This window comes from Nyctereutes procyonoides, unplaced genomic scaffold, assembly GCF_905146905.1.
Source record: "Nyctereutes procyonoides isolate TBG_1078 unplaced genomic scaffold, NYPRO_anot_genome, whole genome shotgun sequence".
Taxonomy (NCBI): Eukaryota; Metazoa; Chordata; class Mammalia; order Carnivora; family Canidae; genus Nyctereutes; species Nyctereutes procyonoides.
This window is the reverse complement of record NW_026575147.1, coordinates 13,625,449-13,636,356: the sequence shown is the minus strand read 5'-3', so window position 1 is coordinate 13,636,356 and position 10,908 is coordinate 13,625,449. Positions and strand designations below refer to the sequence as shown.

The 10,908-nt window shown below is 40.2% G+C and overlaps 1 protein-coding gene across 3 annotated transcripts in view; it reads right to left on the bottom strand.

Moving 5' to 3' along the window:
- Positions 1–4,543: 4,543 nt before the first annotated feature.
- The window catches only part of SLC22A15 (solute carrier family 22 member 15), an 81,075-nt gene continuing 74,710 nt past the window's right edge, over positions 4,544–10,908 (bottom strand). The window contains exons 11-12 of one of the 3 annotated variants that reach the window (XM_055312255.1): positions 7,769–7,957; positions 4,544–7,437 (exon numbers count right to left, since the gene is read on the bottom strand). In XM_055312255.1, the coding sequence (XP_055168230.1) occupies positions 7,348–7,437; positions 7,769–7,957 (279 nt within the window). In that variant the 3' untranslated portion in view covers positions 4,544–7,347. Of the gene's footprint in view, positions 7,438–7,768; positions 7,958–10,908 lie in introns of those variants that run through there. The other 2 variants (XM_055312256.1, XM_055312257.1) reach the window with 2 other exon arrangements.

The following is a 10,908-nucleotide window of genomic DNA, read 5'->3' as shown; positions in this document are numbered from 1 at the left end:
AAAATATTTGAATCTCTACAATTAGCAAGTACTCCAGTTGCTCACTAAAGAATTTAATCATGACATGACTCTGGTCTAGCAAAAACTCACCAACATTATTTTGTTCAAGTGTGTGGAGACTTCGATATATAAAACTCCTGATTCATTCCATTGTCTGAGTATAAAATTGAAGGTATTTTACATCCCCCTACTGAAGGTATTTAATTGTATTGTTTTCTTATAACTAAATGGAAATTTTTATACACATCTCCTTGCACACATGCATCAGGCAAGTAGTAAGGCAAATACTAAGCTTACCAAGTTTTTTTTTACTTTTACCAGCTGTTTTGACCTGCTTATGAATTATGAAATCACTTTTCTGTGTCTTTATCAACATTCTTTTCATTTTAAAGTGAAATAAGTTATAAAATACAAAGCAATGTATATACAAAGGGTAAGGATTATCTTACAAAACTTTATTTTTTTATGTATATGGCTATGTACACAGATGTGTGTATTATGTGTGTCATAGTGTAAAACACTTTTCTTATAATGGGTTAGTCAAAAATATCTGAAAACCATTCTATGATAAATACACAGAAGCACAATTTCTGTATCATAGAATATGCACATTTTCAACCTGCCTCACTATTAACAATCCAGTTGATGAATAAATTTATGCTTCTATTAGATATAAGCGAATTCTTTTTTCTTCATATTTTTAAAGTTTGATTTCCTAAACTTCCCCCTCAATCTAATGGATTTTAAACAATATCTTAATGTCATTTCAATTTACATTTCTCTGACCCTCCAGTGAAGTGGAGCATCTTTTCCTCTGTGAACTGCCTAACAACATTTTTGTAAACTTCCTATTACTTTTCTGATATGCATTTTTTTAAAGAAAAATCTTAAATGTTACTTAAGATTACACATCTAGTAAATGACAAGGTTCTGAATTACACCCAGGCAATTTAATTATAAAATTCTTATGGCTTTGCTTGTAATCTGCTGAAATGACATACATTTTCATTTTAATTTCCAATTGTTTGTTGTTAGGACATAGAAATACAACTGATTTTTACATATGGACTACATCCTGTCACCTTGCTAAACTATCTACACCTCCTTGTACAACTTTTAGATTTTTGAGAGAGAGAGTGTGAGCGAGCTAGGGCTGGGGCAGAGGGAGAAGGAGAGAATTTTTAGCAGACTCCCTGCTGAGTGCTGAGCCTGATAAGACACTCCATCTCACAACCCTGAGATTATGACCTGAGCCAAAAGCAAGAGTTGGACACTTAACCAACTGAGCCACCCAGGAGCCCCAGCTTGCACAACTTTTCAGTTGTAGTAGCTTTTTTGTAAGTTTTTTAGATCTATGAGGTGGGGGATGTTCCCTCTCCTCTATTTTCTGAAAGACTATGTAGAATTGGTAACATTACTCCTTTAAATAGTTGGTAGAATTCACAAGTAAAGCCACCTGGGCCTCGAACTTTCTTTGTGGAAAGGCTTGTAACCATGACTTCAATTTCTTTTAAAGATAAAGGGTATTCAGGTTACATATTTTTTCTTGGGTGAGCTTCAGCAGTTTGTGTCTTTCAAAATATTTCTCCATTTCATCTAAATTATAAAATTTACTGAATAAAGTTGTTTATAATGTTTAACCACCTATAGGATCTTAGTGATGTCTATTCTTTTATTCTTGATGTTGGTAATTTGCTGTACTTACTTTTGATACATTCTGAATATTAATCCTTATCTCTTAATAGGTGTTGCAAATATTTTTTCCCAAATTATTGCTTTTCTTTGAACTTTGTGGTATATTTAGTCATATAGAAGGAAAATTTAAGTTTAGATATAATCAAACTATCAATTTTTTTAATGATTTGTGGTTTTCACTTTTTGTCTTAGAAATCCATCTATCTCAAAAGGTCATAAGAATATTTTTCTATATAACTTTTTTTAAAAAGGGAGTTTATTTATTTATGTATTTATTTGAGAGAGAGAGAAAGAGAGGGAGGGAGGAGAGAGAGAGAGAGAGCACATGTGCACACAAGAGTGGTGGGAGGTGCCGAGGGGGGCGGGAGAGGAAGGGGGAAAGAATCTGACAGACTCCATGCTAAGAACACAGCCCAAAGTGGAATTCGATTTCCTGACTTGGAGATCACGACCCCAGCTAAACCCAAGAGTCAGATGCTCAACTGAACTGAGCCACCCAGGCACCCCTCTCCTATATCCCTAATAGTTTTAAAGTTTTGCTTTTTTCTGTTTAGGTCTTTAATTCACCTGGAATTTTTTTTTACTATGGTGAAAAAGAAAGGACCTAATTTTATCTTCTTTGATATGGAAACACAGTAGTTCTCACATTCATAATTGAATAGGTTGCTCTTTTCCCACTGATTTGTGATACCATCTTTTATAATGCCAAATTGTTTATATGCTTGGTCTTGTTCTGGGATCTCTCTTATGTTCAATTGTTCTGCTTGTCTATTGCTGCACCAATACTATAGATTCTTTATAAGTTTCGTTATCTGGAGAGTCAAGTCCCTCTGCTTGCTCTTATTTTTTACGATTGTCCTAAATATTTTTGGATCTTTACCTTTCCATATAAACACTAGAATTATTTTGCCAGGTTCTATGTTAAAAATCTTGTTCTTGGGACGCCTGGGTGGCTCAGTGGTTGAACATCTGCCTTTGGCTCAGGATGGAAGCCTAGCTGCAAGGGACTTTGGGAAATGTACATTTTAGCTTTAAAGCCTCTGCAGTATACAGTAGTAAACAGTGGATTTCACACTATAGGTGGCAACCTATTAGTGGGTTATGAAATCACAAATGGTATTTAAGAAAATGAAACAGGGGACACCTGGGTGGCTCAGTGGTTGAGCATCTGCCTTCAGCTCAGGGCATGATCCCAGGGTCCTAGGATTGAGTCCTACATCAGGTTCCCTGCGGACAGCCTGCTTCTCTCTCTGCCTATGTCTCCGCCTTTCTCTCTTTCATGAATAAATAAAAAATCTTAAAAAAAATAACAGAATATAGGTTATCAGTGTGCCTAGCAAGAATATTGTTTTATTAAAGTTTTATGTATACTTTTCTATAAGTTGTACCAAAACATCTACTTCTTTCATTTGTATCATTTCTTCAAATAAAGTAATTTGGTACCCCCCAAAAAATATATATATAAAACTATATACTACATATATATAGAACTTCTATGAAACAATATTTATTCTTTTTTAAAGTCATCTTTTCCATCCAACGTGGAACCCGAACTTACAACCCTGAGATCAAGAGTTGTATGCTCGGGATCCCTGGGTGGCGCAGCGGTTTGGCTCCTGCCTTTGGCCCAGGGCGCGATCCTGGAGACCCGGGATCGAGTCCCACGTCGGGCTCCCGGTGCATGGAGCCTGCTTCTCTCTCTGCCTGTGTCTCTGCCTCTCTCTCTCTCTCTGTCTGTGTGACTATCATAAATAAATAAAAATTAAAAAAAAAAAAAGAGTTGTATGCTCTACCGACTAAGCCAGCCAGGCATCCCAAAACAACACTTATTCTTTTATATATATATATATATTATTATATATTATATATAATAAAATATATACATAAACATATATACACATATACACAGATATATAAAATATTTTAAACATTATATATATAAGGGGTGAGAGAAAGAGAATATATATGTGTGTGTGTGTGTGTGTGTGTGTGTGTGTGTATAAAGTAAACATTTCTTATTATGGGTCATGATCAAGAAAGTTTGAAGGCCAAGGTCCTAAGGAAAGTGCAGAGACACTGTGCTAATTCACCACATGGACTACAATATCCCTTATTTTACTAAGGAAGTTTCATCTGCTAATAGCTTTTATTTTGAATAGGTGAATTCTGCCAAATAATATTCACATATATATTGAGGTAATCACAAGTTGTTTTTCCTTTAATATACTACGTTGACGAATTTTCTGACAACCCATTATCTTTGCATTTTTTTCCCTCTAAAAATATTTTTATAGTTGCCTATTATGCCCTACCTGTCATGACTCCCTTACTTTGCTACAGTTCTTGTACCACATACCATCTGTAATTTCTAGCAGATTCTATATTTGTCCAGTTTGCCAAAGTTGCCACTACACATCCTGACACGTTCTCTAAGAACAAAAAAGGCCTATGATTTGTGATTCTTTCCTAAATTATAGGAAGCCAAAATATCTGTACTTTAGTTAAAAAATCCTTTATAGATATATTTCAAATTCCAGAACCAATGATTTAATAAGAATTTGTAGTGGAAAATAAGTCCTATTGGAAAACCGTACTTTAATTCTGATTTGCCAGGGACAATTATTTCCATGTTCTTGTTGAGAATATAAATCTACTAACAGTTTCTTCATCAAATTGACCTCCACAAAAATACCTACCTAGATTAAAATCACTTAAGCAATGTCCCTAAAACTTTCATTTCCGCATTTGTTGTATTTTCTTTGCTCATTTAAAAAAAAAAAACTTATTTATTATTATTTATTTATTTATTTATTTATTTATTTATTTATTTATGAGAGAAAGAGAGAGAGTGAGCCAGTGAGAGAGACAATAGGAGCAGTAGGCAGAGGAAGAGAGAGAAGCAGACATCCCCCTGAGCAGGGAGCTGAATGTAGGGCTTGATGACAGGACTCCAGGATCATGACCTGATGATCCAAAGGCAGATGCTTAACCGACTGAGCCACCCAGGGGCCCCTCTTTGTTCATTTTTAAATACTAAAGAATATCTATATTGCTTGAAAGCAGCCAAATGACAAATACTGCATTTTCAATGGGCAATGGTTTCAACTCACCAAATCAGGAAACTTCAACACTGTTTCTTTTAACATATCAGTGTGGTACCAAGGTTCTGGACAAGCTGTTTTAAGACCTTTGACTCTAGAAACTGGGGGTTTCTTATGTGTCTTACATTTTTCTTGCTGCTTTTGAAGAGAAAAACATTTAATTTTGAATAGAGTAAAAAAGTAAAAAGGATGCTTTTTACAAATCATCTGCACAAATTATGTTACCTATAAATTCAAAGCTTTCTAAGAATTTAATCAGTGCAAATATACACATGTACACACTCTCTACAATCCTATTCTTCAACACTTAATATCAAAAGGAAAACAATCTGTCTTTATAAACGGCGGTAGGATGAAAAAAACAGTAATTATGAAACTTTGCCAAAAGACCATCTAGAAAGAAACAAGTACCTTATTAGTGACACAAAAGACACGGGCAGCTGATGGCCTGCCTGGGCTTTGTAAGGAACATGTGCATCCCCCCTTCCTTTCTTCCATCCCATAGCTGGGAAAGCAGGATACCCAGGGAGGGAACTAATGGAATCCTCATTTATTTAGCCAGAGACAGAGAGAACCCCAGTGACAACAGAGAAATGGATTCCCAACTGGTCTTCAGTTAGAATGAAGCTATCACACTGGCTGCCTCTGGGTGACAAATTTATTAACTTCTGGTTTCCAAATTTTCTGCAATGGGATGTATTGCTCTTAGAATGCAAAGAGCGCTCTGACTAAAGAGCACATATATGCTAGTTCATTGCTTTATTTTTAACTCCTGATCATTAAGAAGAGCTTCTAAGAGTCCTTGTAAGTTCCTCATCTCTTCCTCTCCTGGTGGTGGGCAGGGTCTCTCTAATTGCCAGAGAAAGGCAGGATTCCACAGTTTGGGGGTGTGGGTCAGATTTGCCTGGGATATACAAATGATACTGCAAGGAGTTCCCTAGTTTTCTCCATGTCTAGAAACAGTAATATTTATTAGGTCTTTCCTGTGTCTAGTCCATATTCTTCTGGGAACAGTAGATAGAAACAAACAGCAATAAAGATGGCCCCTATTTATGAAGAGCTCCAAACGTAGCCAAGGGCATAAAGGACATAAAAATACTTTAACAGGTACAAAGGTACAGCCTGACAGAGTGTAAACCAAGAGGCTGATGTGGAAGGGGATGGGGTAGGTAGGGTCAGAGTCAATCGGGGGCAAGGCCAACAAGACATCCAGAAGCAGTCCCAATGACGTCTTCCCTTCATCTCCGATGCAACTTCCTTTTCTGCGAGAGTTAGTAGAATGGGAAATCCTGAAGACACAGAAATGTTCCCACTTGGGAAAGCGGCCCAAAGCCATGCTGTGCAAGCTTGCTGACTCCAGGCTAATACTCCAACTTTGAGAGAGTGTTCAAGTTTTGAGGGAAACAGATACTTCCAGCACATGGTTTTGGAAGTTGAAGTGTGGCAGACTTATTTGAAAGTTGGTGGTACTTCATGAAAAACCAATATTTCCTCCGAAATTACTTGCTTTCCACTTGGACTCCAGAGGCAGGGAATGATCTGGGATTGGAAGTGTTCAAGGTCTTAAATGTTGCCCAAGCCCCTCGCTGCACAATGCCCAAACAGACCAAACAAAAACTCGTGACAGATGGTTTCCTTTTATTCCTTCTAAAAGCTGCACCTCTTCAAGGGTCTGACGTGTCACTTTGTAACTGCCCTCCGCCTTTACAGAACTTCATTCCTTACTGAGCACAGTTCTGAAGCTACTTGCTGGTACTAGAATCTGAGGTGGGACCTCCTGGAGGTGCACCTCAGAACTGATGAGGTGATACAAGTGGAATGTCAAAGGGAGTTAAGAGGGCTCTACAGCCACACTTCTGGCTCTGAGAAAATCGTATCGGTACAGTTGGTTTTTCCCAGGGGATCGTCTCTGGAGCTAATGGCAGGAGGTGAAGCCAACCCTCAGCCTGCAAACCAAGGGGCAGACCCACCTTTCATCAGTTAGGGGAAAGCCAGAGGCCTTGGGGTACATTTAATCAATCACCTCTCGGTGCTCCTCCTCTGGCACAAAACTGAAAGGCGAACAGCAGTCTGCCTCAGGAGATTCCTGGTGAGGCGTCAAATATGGTATTAGGATGAAATCTTAATTAAGGATGGTTTATCTTATCCCACTTCGCAGTGCGAAGAAATTTTACATGTCTGCCTTTAGGTCATGATCAAGGATAAGCAACATGATCAGACTTCCAGAAACAAATTAGCTTTCCTTTTTTTTTTTTTTCAAATTAGCTTTCCACTCCGGCATGTGTTTCTGAGCTCTCTGGCCAGAAGTCATGGATCAGAAATAAACCAGAATTTTGGACTAAAGAGTGACTGTACCCTCAGAATGGTCATATTCTCTCTCATGAAATCCCTTCCCCAGCTTCCTCTGTGCCTAGAAGAAATGAGCCCATGCTGAGTACCTTCCACGTATGTTCAAGCCTGCACTTCCACCACTCTCTTAGGTTTCCTGGAAAACCTTGCCTTGGCCAGAGACAAGGAGACCATCTGTTTGGGAGGGGGAATCCGAGGCTCTTCACTTAATCATCTGGGTTTCTTCATCGGCATCAAAAAACTCCTCTTCTTCCTCACTCTCACTGCCTAAAGTGTTGTCCTTGTCAACAGACTGAGACAGGAAAGGAGAAAAGGATGGTCACATGATGACATGACATTTCTAAAATGAAAATTATTATCTGACGCTCAACTGACAAACGCACTTTCATGACATCTACTCTCCAAAGAATTTACCCTGCCGTGTTCTAAGAAAGCCAGAGAGCAAATGACTCACTGGCTGTCTTTGTTCCTCTAAACCAACCAGCTGCTATTTATCCCGTATCTTTGTTTTTCAACAGTTTTGCTCAGTTCTGTTAAATCTAACCAGAACATTCTCCCCCACACCCAGAAAACTATCATCATCCAAGTGGTACAACTGAATGATCAAAAGAACTATGCCATACCTGTGGGGGATCCAAGGTCTGTAAAGATAACGCTTCCTCCCCCAGCCTCCGATAGGAATACACCTGAAGGTCAGAAAAAGTCTCAAGCAATGGGCTGTTAAGGGTTTCTGGCAATAATAAACTTAGGAGGCCCGAAGTCAGGCCAGTAGCTCCAAAGACAACGAAGGGTAGAGACCCCTGCACATACCTCTGTGAGGGCAAGGAACAGAACAGAAACACACAAAAAATTAGTATCCGTTTCCCGCCACATGACAATCAGCAGTCTTATGACCGAGGGATGGCTGTGTTTACTACCCAATTCATGCCTTCCCACCAGAATCCACTACAAGCCACTTCTCGCCCCATGGCGAATTACCCTGGAAAGCCACAGAGTGGCTGCTCAGGCACGCAGAAGTGGGAGTGGGTACACAGAAAGCAGCCAAGGTATGCGGGTCAGAAGCAGTAGGGGAGGGAGGTATTGCTTTCACTGCTAGAGATTCACTTCTAAGACAAGGGATCTCCACATACTCTTGGCTTGGGCAACACCCCAAATACTCAAGATAAATGTTAAAGTTCTCAACACTGGAATCAGTGAAAGGATCCCATATACGGTGGCTGACTCACTTAGCACCGAGTAAGGGACAGGTGGGGTGCAGTAGGGAGGGATAGGTAGGGGACTGCGGGATCAGGCTCACAGAAATCTCAAAAATGAGGAAGTATAAGGAAACAAGAGATAAATTGCCCTAGGTATCTGAGGGGGGGGTGCTTTTTTATGACAGCCATCTGTGACCAACAAAGAATAACCAAACCCTAAAAAACTGTAAGGCATTAAAGATGTTATCACTAGTCCTTACACAAAGGTGCTGTCGGTGGAGACACTAAAAAGATTTACGTTCCCTGGTTAGCTTTCAATAAAAGACCAACCCTAAAAAAAAAAAAAAAAAGACCAACCCTAAAAACCCTCAGTGGCAAACTCATGAGGACCCCTCTCATTCCTGAGAGCTTTTTTTTTTTCTGTATCCTTGCTTAATAAAAACTCTTTATCACTTTACTTGCTCTCCTTTGTCCGTGAGATTCATTCTGTGACTCCATGAGACAAAATCTTGGCTCTCCCGCTACAGCATCATACCTCAAGGACAGGGGTTAAAGGTAGGACTCTCTACCCCCGAAAAAAAAAAAGAAAAGCCTCAAGAGCCCTAGAATATCCATGTGGTCTGGAAACAACCTGAACTGAACATGGTGATACAACATCGTTTCTGAGACCCAGAAGACATTCTCAGGAAAATTTGTTTCTTTAAACACAAACAGGTTCAAAGATAACATAGAAAACTGTTGCTCTAGAGCAACTGGGGTGTTGCTCTAGGGTCCTTCTGAGCTAATATTCTTGAATTCCTATACAGGAGTTGCTTAGCTTTATGATCTTCTCACTTGGGCTTCCGCATTGTGTGGATCGGAACCGCTACTAGTTAGGATATCCTCTCAGATAATGAATGGGTTGCTGATTTTTCTGAAGTAAAGAGATGATGGAGAAGGCGGGTGGAGGGGGGGAGGTGGACAGGGGGAGTCTCACCTCTGGAACCCACACGCACACAGAGGTCAAACACCGTGGGTGTGTCATTGAAGCAAGGGGGACACAGTACTCTCACCGCTTTTCAACTGAGCAGGAAGAGAGACACAGTACTAGGTATTTGAATGTTCTGGGAGAACCATCCAGAGTCACAGATCTTTAGATTTAAACACCTAATGTCTGACACACTTGGCAGAATGGAACTAATTTATATTAGAGAATGGTCTTATAGTGTAAAATTAGGCATGAAACATGGAAAGAGATACTTATGTAAAGGAAGTACACTGCAACTCAAAGACAGAAAGAAAGAAAAGGCTACAGCGGCATTCCAGAGATATCCTCCTGTACTGGTGAGACAGGAAAACCAAAGGGACACCATGAGAGAAAAAGCTGTTTTTGCTCTTTGCTGCTTTTCCGGCTTCTCTTCTTGCTAGGACCTGCACCCTCACTCCACTTCACACAGGTCTTTATATATATATATTTTATTGGTGTTCAATTTGCCAACATATAGAATAACACCCAGTGCTCATCCCATCAAGTGCCCCCCTCAGTGCCCGTCACCCAGTCACCCCCACCCCCCACCCACCTCCCCGTCCACCACCCCTAGTTCGTTTCCCAGAGTTAGAAGTCTCTCATGTTGTCTCCCTTTCTGATATTTCCCACTCATTTTTTCTCCTTTCCCCTTTATTCCCTTTCACTATTTTTTATATTCCCCAAATGAATGAGACCATATAATGTTTGTCCTTCTCTGATTGACACAGGTCTTGTAATGCAAATAGCATAGGTCCTCCTTGTAAGGGGCCAACACTTAATGATTTCTCTAGAACAGATAACGTCTAAGGAAGGACCAGGTGAGAATGACCAGTTGAAGCTATCAGATGCGCATTCCAGACTACTGGGAGCTAGACATCTAGACATCTCCACACCAAGACCCCCTGGCTCCAAGGAATAACACTGGGGCCCTTGTCTTCAGTTCTAACCAGTCCCTGGATGCCTCAGAGGACACGTACACCAGACCACCTCCAGCCCCCTGAACAAAGATGAGACTCCCTCCTTTCCTTTCTGAGCCTCCCAGTCACTCCATCTGTATCTACTCTCTCTAGATCTTCGATAAACTCTGCTTTCACTTCCTGCTGGCTCACATTTGATTTTCATGTTGCAGGAAGCCAAGGACCCTCTTGGCTGGTCCTGTGGGAACCTCCCCTCCCTGGGTCCTTGGACCCAACCTGCCAGCATTGCTAGGAAGTGGGGAGAACAGTTGTCTACACAGCAAATCTAGTCACCCTTTGATGAACTCTGGCTGCAAGGGCCACAGATCGGACCAAGCAGAGACAGGCGCAGGGGCTCCATGGATTCCATCTCTGAATCCGAACCTTTCAAGACTGGAAGGACTTTAAGGGCTGCCATTAAGTCTATCCCCTTTCTTTTGACTATGAAATTTAGAAAATGCTAAAAACTCTTAATAGACACACTGTCAGGCATGTTTCTTTTCCAATTTTCTTTTCTGAGTGGTATGCCTTTGGGCAAGTTACTTGACCTGTTTCTGAAAGAATTTCTCATGTTTAATAAAGGGTAATACCAATGCCCACCTCAC